The sequence below is a fragment of the Prionailurus viverrinus genome, chromosome E2 (assembly GCF_022837055.1).
Source record: "Prionailurus viverrinus isolate Anna chromosome E2, UM_Priviv_1.0, whole genome shotgun sequence".
Taxonomy (NCBI): Eukaryota; Metazoa; Chordata; class Mammalia; order Carnivora; family Felidae; genus Prionailurus; species Prionailurus viverrinus.
This window is the reverse complement of record NC_062575.1, coordinates 17,666,225-17,683,913: the sequence shown is the minus strand read 5'-3', so window position 1 is coordinate 17,683,913 and position 17,689 is coordinate 17,666,225. Positions and strand designations below refer to the sequence as shown.

The window sequence follows — 17,689 nt, the reverse complement described above, 5'->3', positions numbered from 1 at the left end:
CTCTGAGCTGTCAGCACAGAGCCTGATGTGGGGCTCAAACCCGCAAACTGAGAGATCATGACCTAAGCCAAAGCTTAACCAGCTGAGCCACTCAGGAGCCCCTAGTTTTTCTTATAACTTTTAGAGTGAATTATGTGATGGTTTTTTTTGTATTGGAATTGAGTAAAATTTATAGATTTGCATGAAGAGAATTGTCATCTGCTGTGTTTTACTAATTCGGCTGAGATAGAATAGGAAATAGAAGTATGAAGTCTTGCATTTGTGTTGGGGAAACACCAGTTGCATGAGATGGAGCCATTTATTAAACAACTAATTTAGCTGATGTGTGCCAGACTGTATTTCATACACTGGGGAGAAAGCAAATGGATTGATCACAGGTAGTCCCTAGGCTCTTTTCCATTTCTTAAGATCAAGTGGCATCACAGCCTGTGAAGAAATTTTGGTTTCAGCTGGTTACCAGTCTCAGGTTAGCCAAGAAGATTATATGGTTGCTTCAGAGTTGTTACAATCTTGGCTTGCTTTAGAGGATGTGCCAAGAGGGAGAAGCAGAGCATGGTAAATGAGTAGTTCAGGCTCTGGAGGCAGGCAGTCAGGGTGTGAATTAGGTGCCCGGCAACCTCAGCAGGTTATTTAACCTCTTTGAGCCTCAGTTGCCACAACTGTAAACTGGGGATGTTAATTGTACCGAATGTGTACGGTTGTATGTGAGGCTGACATGAGAGAATCCAAAATGCTTTGCACTTTGCCTGGCATACACTGGGGTTCTGTACAAGTTAACTAATACCACTTCCATCAGAAAGCTGACTGCGCTGGTCTGATGGGATCTGATTTATTTTGTTCCGTTCCTGCTGTCATTATTGAGGAGAGGCAGTAGAAGAAGATACCTAGAAGAAAGCAGCCTGGTGATAAGAAGGGAAGGGCCTAGAAACATTAAAGCAAGAGCAGGCCTTCTTTTTTTTTTTTTTTTTTTTATATATATATATTTTTTCTGAAATTTATTGACAAATTGGTTTCCATACAACACCCAGTGCTCATCCCAAAAGGTGCCCTCCTCAATACCCATCACCCACCCTCTCCTCCCTCCCACCCCCCATCAACCCTCAGTTTGTTCTCAGTTTTTAACAGTCTCTTATGCTTTGGCTCTCTCCCATTCTAACCTTTTTTTTTTTTTTTTTTCCTTCCCCTCCCCCATGGGTTCCTGTTAAGTTTCTCAGGATCCACATAAGAGTGAAACCATATGGTATCTGTCTTTCTCTGTATGGCTTATTTCACTTAGCATCACACTCTCCAGTTCCATCCACATTGCTACAAAAGGCCATATTTCATTTTTTCTCATTGCCACGTAATATTCCATTGTGTATATAAACCACAATTTCTTTTTTTTTTTTTTTTTTTTTTTTTTAAATTTTTTTTTTCAACGTTTATTTATTTTTGGGACAGAGAGAGACAGAGCATGAACAGGGGAGGGGCAGAGAGAGAGGGAGACACAGAATCGGAAACAGGCTCCAGGCTCCGAGCCATCAGCCCAGAGCCCGACGCGGGGCTCGAACTCACGGACCGCGAGATCGTGACCTGGCTGAAGTCGGACGTTTAACCGACTGCGCCACCCAGGCACCCCCACAATTTCTTTATCCATTCATCAGTTGATGGACATTTAGGCTCTTTCCATAATTTGGCTATTGTTGAGAGTGCTGCTATGAACATTGGGGTACAAGTGGCCCTATGCATCAGTGCTCCTGTATCCCTTGGATAAATTCCTAGCAGTGCTATTGCTGGGTCATAGGGTAGGTCTATTTGTAATTTTCTGAGGAACCTCCACACTGCTTTCCAGAGCGGCTGCACCAATTTGCATTCCCACCAACAGTGCAAGAGGGTTCCCGTTTCTCCACATCCTCTCCAGCATCTATAGTCTCCTGATTTGTTCATTTTGGCCACTCTGACTGGCGTGAGGTGATACCTGAGTGTGGTTTTGATTTGTATTTCCCTGATAAGGAGCGACGCTGAACATCTTTTCATGTGCCTGTTGGCCATCCGGATGTCTTCTTTAGAGAAGTGTCTATTCATGTTTTCTGCCCATTTCTTCACTGGGTTATTTGTTTTTTGGGTGTGGAGTTTGGTGAGCTCTTTATAGATTTTGGATACTAGCCCTTTGTCCGATATGTCATTTGCGAATATCTTTTCCCATTCCGTTGGTTGCCTTTTAGTTTTGTTGGTTGTTTCCTTTGCTGTGCAGAAGCTAAGAGCAGGCCTTCTAACTGGAGAAGGTGGATGAGAAAGGGGGTGGCCGGGTACTTAGTCTGCACTGCGTGGGGCTGGGGGCTAAGATCAGTTAATGGAATCCACTTACTTAACATGAGGAAAACCTGCCGGCAGGTACATCTGTTCAACAATGGAATGGCTCTGTAGCAAGCTCCTGTCAGACGAAGTGTGTAAGAAGAATCTAGATAGTACGTTTGTTACATTTGAAACTGCAAAAAGAATTTCTGAATTAGGCAGATGAGCTGAAATCACACCTAAGAGGTTTTCCTACAAAATTCTAGTACAAATGTGCATATGTGCAATCACATATAGAAAATTCTCTGCCTATGGCTTATCTACTTCCGCAGAATTTTTCGGAAACTTTGATCCCTTTTGGAGTGGGAGGATATTGCAGTGTCTTGGAGTCCTTGTGAACATGAGTGGTCATCAAAGAAATAAAGAAATGGAGAAATAAGGAGTCTCGGAACAGGCTTATTTGACTTCTGTCTCTTTGTCTATTGTTACCTTGAAGACAAGTCCTTTATCTTTAGAGCCCATCTTTTTCATCTGCAGCATTCATCTTTGTTCCGTACTTTGAGCATGAGTCTTTGAAAGAACAAACACATTGTTGGAAATTTTGGCCTCTGCGAGTAGAGACAGCTTTTTGAAGGAAGTTGCCATTTGTACCCAGCAGACAAATGACAAGTTTAAAGAGAGGAATATGACCCTATAAACGTGGCATTGGCTTGCTTCATTTAGCACCAACACACCTCCCTGTTACCCTCCTTCCTGCTACTCTTTTATTGCAATATGTGATCATAATATGTTAGAAAAATTCAATGAAAGTATAAAAAAGAGGTAACACTTAATATATTTATTTCAGATCCATCTCCCGATTTTTTTTGGCGGGGGTGGGGAGGAAGTGGGGACAGGCCATTACTGACTTGCTCTCATTTCCAAAGTTATGTTTTGTAGAACTTTTTGCTGTCACCAGATACATGCATGGTAAAATTATAAGGTACTGTGTTACCACTTTAAGTGAAAAATCTAGTAAACGTGAAAACAAGTCTGAGTCGATCTCTTGAATATGATTTCTGTACTTCCAGTGAATGATGAACCCGCTGCAGCCACTGATCCCGAAGAGTCCTCTGTTGTTGGTGTGGCACCCTCGCCTGCTGCGGTGTCGAGTGTGACCCCGAACCCCACTGCAGTGTCTCTCCCTGTTCCAGCCACACCGGCAGAAGGCGAGGAGCCCAGCACTTCAGGCACACAGCAGCTCCCGGCGTCTGCTCAGGCCCTCGATGCTCTGCCTGCTGGGTGAGTAGCCTTCCAGCAGTGCTACCCCCACTCAAATCTGAGGCTCCTTCACTAGGACAGAAACAACGTGGTTATTTATTACCTCGTGGCTCGTGGTCTCTGGGGACGCTGCCATGCATAGGAGCGAGGGAGGTGTAGAAGACCTGCTCGTTCTCCATAAATCTTAAAAAGAATCTAAATCATCGGGGGCAGAATCAATGCTACCTTATACCACGACTTGGAAAAAAGAGTGTGGCTTTTACGGAACAAGGAGCTCATTTTGCCTTCCTTAGTCTTTGGAGGGTGTTTGCCTAGATCCTGCTTAGAAAACAGCTTTTCTCTCTTTATCTTAACAGTCTATAGAGGGCTTTAGGCTCTGAATATTACTGTATATTACTCCTATAGCCGGGGCTGATGGTAATTAACATGGACTACTAGTTTTCTTGCCATCCTATGGTTTAGACAGTAAAGACCTTGGATGATAAGAAGATGGCTCCACTAAGACCAAGGGAAGTTCCAGTTTGACTAGGTAGCAAATAGAGATTAAAGCATGGACCTGGGAATCAAATCAATCTGGCTTCAAATCCCCACTGGACCCTATGTGACCTTGCTCAAATGGCTTACCGTCTGTGTAAGGGGGGATTAACAATCATGCATAGCTCTCTAGGAAGTTAAGGGCATGTGTGAAGCGCCCACCCAATGGAGGATGTTCCAATTGGTGAATATTTTTGAATTGGCTGTGAAAGAGCCATAAAGGAAGGGAATGGTTCTGAACTGAGAAATGAAGTCTTATCTCAGCAACTACCAGTCATAGTCAGGGCCCGTCCTATTGTGGTCCCAGGGTCCATCCTAGTTATCAGTTTGGTACTGAGGAAACCAGTGTCCATATCACCACAGTCGCTGTGGTCTGGCTGCTGCTGGTGGTGGTGGTGGTGGTGGTCGTGGCATGTAGGTGGGTCCTCTGTACCCTTGTAATTAATTCATAAGGGAAAGGGGAAGGACGCATGGTCTCTAGCTTGATGAATAATCTGCCATGTGTTCTTAAGCCTCTTTAGAAAACCCACTTGTTAGAAACAAAAATCGTAAATCTGAAGGCGGATGTGATTTTTACCACATACATATCACATTCTTAGCATTTGGCATACTACCTAACATATTTCTTAATAAAGTATGATGAATAAATGAAGAGTATTGCAAATAGTTTCTAATACCTCAAACCTGGAGAGAATTGGGGTATTGAGAGGTGCCTCTGAAAAGTTTTTGTGAAGTTTTTGATTTTGCGAGAAGATTAATAACCAATTGCTTGTGTCCATCTCTTCCCTACAGAGATTTATTTTCTCTTTTATATGTGGTAAAGGATACTAGAAAGACCTTTGTTTGGTTTGTAATTTCAAATCTGTATGCTGTAATTTGGGGGGAACAGAGCAGAATCATTTTGGCAGAAAGGAGAGAAAATGGCTGCTCGTGTCCCCTGTGAGCTGTTTGTTTTCTTTTCGCTGAGCAAATGCCTGGAAGGCCGGCTTCACTCCTGTGTCAGTCACAGGCAATTAGGGCTAATGGCTCAACATGTCTTTATGTAGGGTGTGTGTGAGGGTTACTGTTCTCTGGGATTGGGCTCTTCCTGTTTCCAGGCAGCTGGAAAACTCCAGGCTCTGAAAACACTCTTTATTCTGAGTTTGGCAGATGGAGCAGCCCAGGGAAGCCGATTCCCCACCCCCACCTTTGCCAGAGGCTGAACACTTTTCTGAGGTAGAGTTTGAACACTCTCTTTTCCTTAGAGCATTTAGAATGTGATGAGATCCGTGTGTGGGTCCCCTGTGTGGGACATGTATGACAGTCTGGAGAAGGGTATTGAGACCCAGTTTTCCATCCTAAGGCAGCAACCCCTAAGACAGTAGGGAGCTCGGTACTTTGCAGGCTGGCTCAGGCCCAGGAGATTGGAGATTGCCACCAGGACTGCTGGGTGTGTGGCATGAGGATGGCGCGTTTCCGGTTCACTGCTCTGTGATGGCAAGTCGGAGAGGACATGCCTCCTGCAGTGACCCTTCCAAGCCACAGACCTACCATCACCACACCAGCTTCTTTACAAGTTCAGGAGATCCAGACAAGAGCAGTTATTCCTTTACTCCTGGTATCTTGGCTTTAGGAGTCAGGAGACCAATTTTAACTATTTTATTTTATTTTATTTTATTTTATTTTATTTTATTTTATTTTTTATTTTATTTTATTTTATTTTATTTATTTTTATTTATTTTTATTTTTAAACGTTTATTTATTTTTGAGACAGAGAGAGACAGAGCATGAACAGGGGAGGGGCAGAGAGAGAGGGAGACACAGAATCTGAAACAGGCTCCAGGCTCTGAGTGGTCAGCACAGAGCCCGATGCAGGGCTCAAACTAACGGACCGTGAGATCATGACCTGAGCCGAAGTTGGACGCTCAACCAACCGAGCCATTCAGGCGTCCCCCCCCTTTTTTTTTTCTTAAACGTGATTTTAACCTTTTTAAATCAACCTCTGAATAATGACATTTCACACCGAGAATGCTACCACGGCTGCCTACTGTCGTTGGGGATAAATTCTCAAATCCTTAATCAGGCCTCAAAAGCCCCACACCATATGACCCCACCTACCCCTCCGACCTTCCATGGAAGACTCTCTCTGCCTTGCTCTCTAAGCTCCAGCCTTAATAACTTAGGTTGGTTTGACAGATGGACCTCCCTTTCTCTGGACTTAGGACCCTTCACCATGCAGGTCGCTCTTTCCTAACACTCACTGTTTTTTCCATTAATCAGTCAGCACTTCCCCTGGGAATCCTTCCTTGATCCCTGGCAGACAAGGTCGAACTGCCGTGCCTACTGTAACTCTTCTCACAAAGTGTATTTGCTTCTTTCGCATCTCTCTGCCCCGGTGGGCTATAAAAGTCATGGTGACAGGAGCCTGACACAAAGTAGGCCCCCCAGATGTATTTGTAATGAATAAATTTAAGTGCCATCTTTTTTTTTCTTCCACCTGCATGAATGTGTTCTGCTTCTTTGATGCTTCAAATAGCAACTGTGACAGGAATATTGCACTTTCTTCCCAGAGGCAACAGTGGAAGGCTGTCACCCACTGGGTTTGACTGGCTTTGGGTTGAAATATGTCTCTCGCAGGGTGGGGGACACTCTTCCCTGCTCACTAGGGTTCCTTGTGCACCGGCAGATACGGCGGGGCGTGTGTCCTCTTTGCTAAGGCATTTCTGAGCCACGCAGCCCTGCTTTATCAAGGCATCCAGCCGACTGTCTCTCCCCAACCTCATCTGCTCAACTGAGCGATAGAGCAGGTTCACTTGGGGATCCCAAGGGCCCATCTTCCTGGTTGCTGTGTTGCCTTTCTGCAATAGTTGCGACTCTGGTCTTGAAGAGGTTACACACGTCTGCGTGTTTTAAGGACTGAAGGCTCCTGGAGGCTGGGCTGTGGAAGCCCACAAACAGGGCACCCCTCGTCCCTTTTCTCTCCCCCTGCGCCCAAACCCTCCAGCTTTCTGTACTTTGAAATTTAATTAACATGAAAGAAGCCAACTGGAAGGGTGTGGCATTTTCAGGTTGCAAATGTGCATCAAAGAAGGGGGTGCCAGGAAGGCTCAGGAGACATGGTGAGATAGTGGTCCAGGCAGTGGGCGGTGGGGAGTGAGGCCACTTTGATCAGCTGGCCCTGCATCTGTTTTTTATCAGCACCGAGCCCACTTTGGGAACCAAACGCTCATTAACAGAGCGTGCGTACATGGCTTAGATAAACTCTAAGTGCATCCTGGGCTCTGCAGCTCGCTCAGTCCCTCGCGCACAGAGGCACATTATTTTCCTCTGGCGGCCTGCACTCTGCTGTGGTTTCTTACATAAGGGAGGCCGTTGTGTTTGGACTGCCGACTTACCTCAGCACTGCCATTTCACACCGTCCTTTTTCTCCCGCAGTCATTGGCTGGCCTGTCTGTTTCCTGCCTCAAAGTAGAATTAATTGAGGAGGGGTGTTTTCTAGATCTTTTGGGTTTGCCATCTCCCCTGCCTCCACACCCGGTTATGGAGACCCAGAAGCCCTTTTCTCCAGGTGCTCCTTCAGACACGTCAAGGATGAGAATCTGCTAAGAGCTCTCGGACGTTTTGTTTGTAGAGAGCTTTAAGAGACGTCGGAATTTGGAGCTTCTCTGCTAAGTTATAAACCAGCCGCTGCCATTGCATTTCATTCCAAACTCATTTTTGGCACTCACCAAAGATCCTTACCCAAGGAGTTTTAAAACAGTACTTCTTACACTGTGTGGAACCAGTCCCCCCCACCCCTGCCTTTTTTGTTTTATTTTCTTATTTTCAATCCGTTAAGAATCCTTATACTTTTGTTCTCTACTTATCCACCGATCACATAAATTTAGATGTTGTGGCAATGCCAGATTGGTACAAAAGTTTCTAAATGCTTGGAAACTTCTGTACTTTTTTTTGCTAAACAGTAACAGTTTGGGCCACGGACTATGCTTTGAGTAGCACCAGATTAAAGGATTATACTAGGAGACTCGGTGCCTTTTTTGCTGAATATGGTTTAGTTCTTGGCTGTGCAAGGATTATTACATGCTTAGGTAATGGTGAATAGTGCATGCTTCTGGCTTCCTCCTCATCATCTCAGAAGGAAACCTTACTTCCGAAGACTCTTCTGTTGTCCAAGGCTGGCCCGTGAGATGTTCTCACACTATTATGTGTATCTCTTCATGTGTAATTACGAATATCCATTTTTACTACACTTTCTGGAGAGTTCCACAAGAGCAGAGAGCGTTACGTCCATCTTTGTATCCCCAGCTCCTAGCACAGGACCTGGCTTCTAGGGAGACGGAGTGAGAAGTGTTTGTTAATGACTAGGTAAATGATTTCACATTCTCAGTAGCATTTAAAATTAAAAAAGATTCTAAGTAGAAAAAGAAAACGGAGAAGAAAGAAGAACAACAATAACAAACACCCAGATTTAAGCATTGGTGCTTTGCAGACTGTGTGTGTTTTTTCCTGACCATTAGTAATAGCTAACATGTGTTCGGCGTTTACAGTGTGTAGGGGCTGCTAAGTTTTGCCCGTGGATTATTTGGTGCAGTTTTCACAACTCTCTGTGTGGTAGCTGCTTTTATCCTCATTTGCAGAATGGGAGACCTTTTAAGCAATTTGCCCAGGACCACATATACAGACACATACACATAAAAACATGCCTACCAAAATCTGATCGTCTTACAGCTTGTGCTTTTAAAATTTATTTTTTTTTATCATAAAATGTTTTAAGCATGCAGGTAAGAATGGAGTGTAATGTAAGAAATACCTATCACCACCCAGCTGTATCAGATTTTAGCATTATGCTATATTTACTACAGACTTCCCTTTTTTAACCTCTTGATGAAGAAATTACAAATACATTAGAAAGTCTCTGTGAGCCTCTTCCCGATTCCCTTCCCTGTATACAGAGATAAGGTGGAACTTGGTACATTCATTGAAAGTGCTACAAGGTATTCTATAGTATGAATAGATAGCATTTTATTTATAATTCACATTTATTTATACTTACCCTATATCTGATATATAAATATAAAATATAAAAATTTATGTAAACATATATTTACACATCTATATTATTTTAACAAACATATTTAGTAATATTTTATATGTAGTTTATATCTTCCATTTGTAAATTTAATGATATAACAATAAATAAATGTTTTCATATTTTATATTATTATCTCTTCACAATTATAAACAATGCTACAATGAAGTTTTTCTGTGCATGTCTTTTTGTCTGTGTGTCTGTTCTTTTAAGGCATATGCTGGACCTGGAATGTCACTGTAGGGATTGAAGATCTTCAATTTTAGTAGATACTATCAAATTGCTCACCGATTCTTACATTCCCACGAGCATACATACTAAGCATTCCTGCTAAAACTTAAAATTGTGAAATTTTTTTGTTTTTTTCATTTTGGCCAGCTTAATGTCTGTGAGTGGTGTATCTCTTTGTGGTTTTAATTTGAATGTCCTTGATTACCACTGACATTGAACCTCTTCTCACATGTTTTTATTTGGTTCTTTGATTTCCTTCTTCGTGAGTTGCCTGTTCATACATTTTTGTTCATTCTTCTATTTAACCGTTTGTCTTTTTTTCTTTAATCTGCGAGGTTTCTTAATATAAGCTGGGGACTCCTTGCTTTTCAATTACATGCATTGCAGATATTTTCTTCCAGTCTGTGGCTTGTCTTTTCACTTTTTAACGTTATCTTTCATTGTATAGGAGTTCAAAATTTAAAGTGGCCAAGTTTGTTAATCTTCATGTACCATTTGGGTCTTGTCTAAAATTCTTCCCTACACTGACGTCGCAAAAATTTTCACACACCCTCTACATTTTGTTGATTTTGATATGCTTGTTATTTCACATTTAAACTTTAAAATCAAAATGTAATATACAAGCTTAATTGGCAGTATTTTTTTCTTTCTCAGTGATATGTTAAATCATATAATTGATAGCATTTTAGATTTAATGAAAAATAGCATATTTATATAAGTTTTTAATCAAAAATTTGTATTATGCCTGTTATTTTAGCTTGCAATGTATTATATAATTATATATAATTATATTATATTATATTATATATATCATATTATGTTATATATTGCAACATATTATAAATATCTGGACAAGTTAATATCTATAATGTTATTTTCTTAAAATTTTTTTTTTTTTTAATATTTATTTATTTTGAGAGAGAGAGAGAGAGCGCACGCGAGGAGGGGAGGGGCAGAGAGAGAAAGAATCCACCTTGCCAGTGCAGAGCCCGATGCGGGGCTTGGACCCATGAACCGATCATGACCTGAGCTGAAATCAAGAGTCAGATGCTCAACTGACTGAGCCACCCAGGCGTCCCTATCATATAATGTTATTTTCGATGAGTGAATACTTATTATAGAAATAACATAATTTATTTTACTAATCGTCCATTTAGAGGCATTGAGGTTGTTTCCATTTTTTGTAGAACATGTCACATACTGTGACAGATGCGCTTATAGCTAAATCTTTGACACATACTTATTTCCTCAGCATCCATCCTAGAAGCAGAGCTGCTGAGTTAAAGGATATTCACAGAGAAAAAGTTTTCGACCAAGTTGCCAAATTGCCCTTTTGAAAGAGTATACCCATTTTTGCTCCCACCAACTATGTTTTAAAGGGTGACTGTTTTTCTCTGCCTTGCCAAATTTATTTGCAAAATTATTTGTCAACGAACATGTTAAACTTTTTTTTTTTTTTACATGCATACCATCTCCAGGAATTCCCTTGCTCTCAGTAAAACCATACATTTTAATGTTTCCATCTTTCATTGAGGAGCCTTGGAAACTTTTCCAATGCAAAGGAATTAGAAGGTTGAAAAAGAAGGAAAAAAAAGACTTAATTCAGAAGCCTTGATTGAGGCTCAACTGTGCCATTCTCTGCTTACAGGGCATAAAGTACTGGTTGTTGGTAGTTTTAAAGAAGGGGTTAGTGTGCTTAGATTGAACGGAAAGCCCAGTATCTCAAGAAGGTTTCTTGGGGGAAGACCGAGTTTAACACATTTCCTACCCAGTTTACAAAGGATCTACTGAAGCAGTGAAAACAGTGAATGGGAAATTTGTTCCATTGCACCAGATTTCTGCCTCATAAAAGTCTGAAAATGTCCCTAACAGAGGAAATAAATCTTACGGTTCACCCAGGAAGTGGCTAAAGTTTGGGGAATAAGATTTTATTAGAAAAGCATAAAATAAGAAGCTGTAAATCCCATGAGGTTTTTGCCTGTGGGGAGTTGAACTGCCGCATACGCAGCTTTAAGAATACTTGAATACTTTTATGAGAGGACTGGGTGGCCCAGTAGGTTCAGCATGCGACTTTGGCTCAGGTCATGATCTCACAGTTCATGAGTTCAAGCCGTGCGTCGGGCTCTGTGCTAACAGCTCAGAGCCTGGAGCCTGCTTCCGATTTTGTGTCTCCCTCTCTCTGCCCCTTCCCCACTTGCTCTCTGTCTCTGTCTTTCTCTCTCAAAAATAAATGAACATTAAAAAAAAAATTTAAAAGAAGAAAGAATACTTGGGTACTTTCAGTGTCTTTTTTTGCAGTTTAGTTTTTGTCTATGTAACCAGGAGGGCATCTTTATTTTGTGGGGTGTGTAGAGTTCTGGCTTGACTTTGTTTTCTAACATTGTGTATTTTGAGTGAGATCAACTTTACTATTGCCCACTGACTCTATTAGTCAAAGGCAGCAAATTAATAAATAATAAAAATTAGTAATACTTTTACTAAGATTGAATTTTTGAGCACATTGGTAGGTAAATCTGTAAGGGCCTCTTATTTATTTATTTTTTTTAATGTTTATTTATTTTTGAAAGAGAGGGAGAGAGAGAGAGACAGAGTACAAGCAGGGGAAGGGCAGAGAGAGGGAGACACAGAATCCAAAGCAGGCTCCCGGCTCTGAACTGTCAGCACAGAGCCCGACGCAGGGCTCAAACTCAAAGACTGCAAGATCGTGACCTGAGCTGAAGTTGGGTGGCTTAACCAGCGAGCCACCCAGGCGCCCCTGTAAGGGCCTTTTAAAGAGAATGTCTCTGACACTAACCTGAACTACTCCTGTAGCTGTTAGCCCTTTCCATCTTAATCCTACTGTTGGTGAAAATGTGATTCTGTCCACACATCAGGGAAGTCTGCCCAGTAGGTATGTTGATCAGGGTTGGCTGAATGGCAGAATAATCGAGAATTTTCTGAAGACCTTTTAGGAAACCTTCCACAGGAGTGTAGTGACTACGTTTAGGGGACCAGACAGTTTCTTTCAGATAACACAGGAGAGAACGGATAGGGTGTCATCCTCACGATGGGATTTTTACCCTTTTAATGACGGTGAGGGGTGTGATTGGGGCATGGGCATGGAAGATAACTGAATAAAAGGCATAGGAGCAAAGGTAGCATAGGTTAAAAAAATTACCTAAAATTAATTGCAATTGGAGGCTACTTTTCAAGTGCCTTCAAATACAAAGACTCTGTGTAGTCCATGGTTGAACTGAATGTTTCTCGTTGAAGGCCAAGGAGCAATGTGTTGGGAAGGGACCTGAATCAAGCTTGATGCTTTGAACACTGTTTCTGAGAACATCAAAGGAAGCTATTCAGTGGGAGAGGATATGGCCATGTGACCAGGATGCAGTATTGAGACCCATGGGTAGTTGGATTGAAAAGCCTTTTTATCTCAGTGTGAAGAAGATGCTTATAAGGGACAGAAACCTCACCCCTGACAGGGACGTGCCAATGAAAGGTCGCTGCCAGTATCACTTTCTTGGCCTGGGGAGACCGAACCAAGACAGTGGGAAGGCTTAATCTATGTGGGTCAGCAGTTACCGAGGAGAGCTGAGAATTGGGAGGTTCTTTTGATTGTGGACAGAATTGACCGACTGTGCTGCAGTGAATGAAGGGAAGAGATTTGTGTGAATTCTGAGGAGCCATGCAGGTAAGGGAGGAGTTGCGAGTTCTCTAAGAAAAGCAGTTAGGCCAGGTCATGGATCAGGGAGGACCCATATGGACATTTAATCTGAGCAGGAGTCCAATTTCAAAAGGAAAAATGTAGATATCAAAAAAGGCAATGCAAGAAAGGTCTTGTTCCTCTGGTAACTATTTTTCCAGTGAAGCCAGTTGAGAGGGTTCATACAAGAACATTGAAATTTTCTGGACAATAACAGCCCTTGAAAGAGAGTCTTTCATTTCTAGGATCAGGTGGGATCAAAGATGGGATGGACAGATCTTATCTGGGCTTGGAAAGAGCTGCTGTACCTCTTGAATATAAGCGAGGAGGTCTTTGCACTGATTTTCTGCCAGCGTGTGGGAATACCCCTGTGTCAATTAAAGACATTTACTTCATGGAATTTTTTTTTTTAATGTTTATTTATTTTTGAGACAGAGAGAGACAGAGCATGAACGGGGGAGGGTCAGAGAGAGAGGGAGACACAGAATCTGACGCAGTCTCCAGGCTCCGAGCTGTCAGCACAGAGCCCAACGCGGGGCTCGAACTCACAGACCGTGAGATCATGACCTGAGCCGAAGTCGGAAGCCCAACCGACTGAGCCACCCAGGTGCCCCTACTTCATGGAATTTTAAGTATTATCCCATCTTCAAATTAAAAGATGAGCCAAAGTATAATATAACCAAAGTTTTCTCTTTGTCTAAAATGAATTCTAAAAGTAGAGACTACTTATGAAAGTTGTAACACAATTTTTGGAATAAAGAAAAATGTGTTTTGGCACCTTTCATCTGCAATTGCTACAACAAATATTTTGTCTTTTTAAAAGGTGCGGCCTCACCCACATATTATGGATAGGTTTCCGAATAGTGACTGCACAATGAGCCAGACTCATTTTGTTGGTGTTTTGTGCCAGAAATTGCCAAGGAAGGGAAGGACATAGCTAACTTCTTAGAGGATGCTGAGGAGTTACCAGCTACTTAAGGCTTACTGGGAGCAGATGTTATGAAAGAGTGGTTTGCTGCCATTTCCTTGAGGAGCTTCCATATTTCAGTACTCACTCGTAAGCCAAGTATCTTTTTCAAGACTCCTCATTTCCAAATTCAGATGAATAAAGAGGGTATCAGATTTGCTACTCTATTACTGAGCAGACGGGAGGAGTTTGAGGATCTGGTATGAAGCCATAGTATGTTAGCCTCGCTTTTTTTTTTTCTCTGCAAGATCCCTACAAGAAAGGTTTTCCGTGGATGGGACAACAGCCTCTCGGGCTGATAATATTTGTTACTCTTTTGTCTTTAATTCAGAAGGGCATCTAGAGGGAGAAGATCTTTAACTTTACCCAGGGTACATTTTTATCTGGTCACTTTTGGCAGAACTGTTTGCCCTTTTAATAAAATAATGAAGTGTAAAGATCTTTTTGCAGCGGGAGGAATCAGAGCACCTGGACCAAGTCACCCATATCCATTTTGACCAGAACATTGAGCAAGAATACCCAGGAGAGAAGATGTTCTCAAGCACGTGTTAATGGTTGTTGGTAGCACTCTGATCCTCAAGCCAGTGGCTGATCCCTTTTGAGAGGTGGGACTCGAACCATTGGACCTCACTGCTCCCAGGGCTAACCCTCCCAGTGGGTCTCTTCTGGTAGATCACGTCTAAGCAGAAGCTTCTGATTAAAACGGAGCCTAGAGATGAACACGGTGGACCTTTGTAGTTACCCTCCAGTTGTCTTGATTCTCCAGGACCCCCTACCTGGACTCCAGTGCTGGGGAAGGCTGTTTACTTTGAGATGGGGATTGAGAAGGCACCTGGCACCTTGTTTTCTGGGTAGTAGTTTCTCTATAAATTCTAGTCGACCTTCTTTTTCCTCATTTCTTCCTTTCAGCATGATGTGGTAAAACTCAATGGCTAGGAAGTCAGAGCTGAGTTGGAATGACACATAAAAGTTACTTAGCTTCTCTGATCCTCTGTTTCGTCCATGGTGATGGCACTTGCGACCTTAAAGGGTGGAGGCAAGGACTTCATGAGGTAAAACATGAGCCCATAGCTCATTATAGATGATCAGTGGGTAATGATGACCCCCTTCCTTTCCTTGCCATAAAAACCTCACATATATCTTTATCTGACCTAGCTAGCATCTGAGGTGTCGGTCAGTGCAGTCTGCTGATCAGGCATTTTACTATTTTCTAAAAATTTTTGAAGTTTATTTATTTTGAGAGAGCACGAGATGGGGGAGGGGCAGAGAGAGAGGAGGACAGAGAATCTGAAGCGGGCTCTGTGCTGACAGCAGAGAGCCCGATGCGGGGCTCAACTTACAAACAGTGAGATCATGACCTGAGCCAAAGTCAGACCCTCAAATGACCGAACCACCCAGGCGCCTCCAGACATTTTAGTTTAAATGAGAAATGGTATTAAATAAAGCTAACATCCATTGGAATAGATGCACTAGGCCTTTAGTAATAGAAATTGGGACATTATTTCAGTATTCAATCAGCTCTGCTATTATGTATGTATTCCTAAAAATCATCATGCTATGCAAAAAAAATCATGCCATGAAAACCACAGGGTTTACAGGAAAAAAAATGGGTTAGGGGCATAACATTCAAACATGTGTCAGAGGCACACACAAAAAATAGGAAGCTAATAATGATGGTAGCACAGTTTTTCACATGTTAAATGGTTGAGGTGCATAACACTACAATGAGTGCATGTTCCCATGAAAAGATCTGGAGTTTACTTGTGGAAGCAGGTGTCAGAAGTGTTTGAGCTTGTGAGTGTTGTCATAAAGTGGTTGCAAGGAGGATCATCTGAAATCAGACGGGAGTTGTAAGGCCAGATGTGGATGAATATGGCGTACAACACGTAGTAAACTGAGGCAGCTGTAGATGCATATGGGCTTCATGTGTTCCTACGTGACTGGGTTCAGCTGGGGGACGTCATCTGTGTGCATTTAGTGTTTCTAAAAGGAAAAGCCATGCTTAAGCAAACACAAAATTCACATGCTCACATTGTTCCCTCGTGTATCAGTCACATTGGGATAGATTTATGTTTTCAAAACAAGCATTTCAGCAGAACTGACTGTACTAGCTTCCTGGAAAAGGTCACCTTCTCTTAGGCAGTACCCACAAGTAGCAGATGAAATCATTTTAAAACATAAAGGCTCATGGGACCATTAACATCCTTTATGAAGTGGTGGCCATTTTATAAATATAAAATTTTGTATCCTTCATATATGGATTACCATATTCTGGGTAAAGGGGAGTTATTGTCAGACTGCATTGAGTATGGGAATAGCAGGAGTTGGGTGGGTGGCCCTTGGCTGTATTCTGTAGTGATTTTGCTTGTAGATTATCTCTTTGGATCATCTACTGCCTTGTTATTCTTCCACTAGCACAGAATGGCCACTTTCGGCACCCCATATCTCATGTTACCTTACACACAGACTCATGAGAAGTCAGTAAATAATAAGAGGAGAGCAGTCCATAAATAACAGTATGCTGTTTCTTCATTCACCCGGATCTCTGTTAAAGATCCTCTGTAAATGAATCTTGTATTTTAAAAAGAAATGCGGTCATGAATATCTGTGATGTTAGGAGAACAGGGATAGTCATATGATTTGTGACTTTAAAACGTAGTGTAGACTGAAAAGGCTGAAGGTAAACTTTAGGTGACGTCTGTGAAGCCCAGAAATTGCATACAAATTTTCGTTGGTAAGTACACTTTGGAAAGAAAGTGTCCTTGGCTTTTATCACATTCCTAAAGGGGTCTTTGATCCTGAAATGACCACGTCACACTTTTAGAAAAGTCCATAGATAGAGACTCGTAGGGGTCATTTAGGGGAAGCTAGGGTGATCTGTGCACATCCTAGCCCATTGACTTCATAGAGGGGAGCTTTGGACTCAAGAAGTGCCCCTGGCTGCCGCCGCAGTGATAGTATGAAGCAGGTTTGACCCCTGGGCTGAGCTCGCATGTCGTCTTTGTCCTCTCATCAGTCATCACATCAGTAATGAAGGACTCCTTTTCACACAAGGGCTTACGCCTTTTAAGTGTGTATCTCATGCTTCCCTTGACTTTGTTTTGCAGATGGGAACAACGAGAGCTGCCTAATGGGCGTGTGTATTATGTTGACCATAATACCAAGACCACCACCTGGGAGCGGCCTCTTCCTCCAGGGTAAGGCAAGGCTGGCAAGCCCCGAGACTCTAGAACCGGCACCCGGAGTCACCGAATGGCTTCTCCACCATTCACTGCCATCACTGTCCTTAGTTTCCCCTACCCTCTGCTCCTTGCCCTCTCTTTTATCTGCCTCCCGTTGTCTTCTCCTTCTACACTATTTCTTCTCTTTATTTCCCTTCTCCCCACATTCATTGTGTTGGCAGTGGGCTGTATTATGGGCTCTATTATGTGCCATGGCTGTTGGGTCCTGGAGGGAGGAGGGCTAGGAATCCTGCCTCCTGGGCCATTGATGCCTTGATGCCCTCAGTTATTTCACCTACAGAGATATCCCATCAGGGCCAGGTTCTCAGTCATTTTCTGCAGAGGTTGCAAAGTACAGGGATATTTATTCCTGGTCACTTGATTGCTTTTCCTAAGAAAGAGAAAAGGCACGAGGAAGCCAAGATACAAAGGGTGTTGATGCATTTCAA

At 42.4% G+C, this 17,689-nt stretch overlaps 1 protein-coding gene across 1 annotated transcript in view; it reads left to right on the top strand.

The window, feature by feature from the left end:
• WWP2 (WW domain containing E3 ubiquitin protein ligase 2) overlaps window positions 1-17,689 on the top strand; it is a 150,281-nt gene that overhangs the window by 100,237 nt on the left and 32,355 nt on the right. Inside the window, exons 8-9 of the mRNA XM_047835907.1 lie at window positions 3,345-3,555; window positions 17,127-17,216. Of these exons, the coding sequence (XP_047691863.1) occupies window positions 3,345-3,555; window positions 17,127-17,216 (301 nt within the window). The remainder of the gene's footprint in view (window positions 1-3,344; window positions 3,556-17,126; window positions 17,217-17,689) is intronic.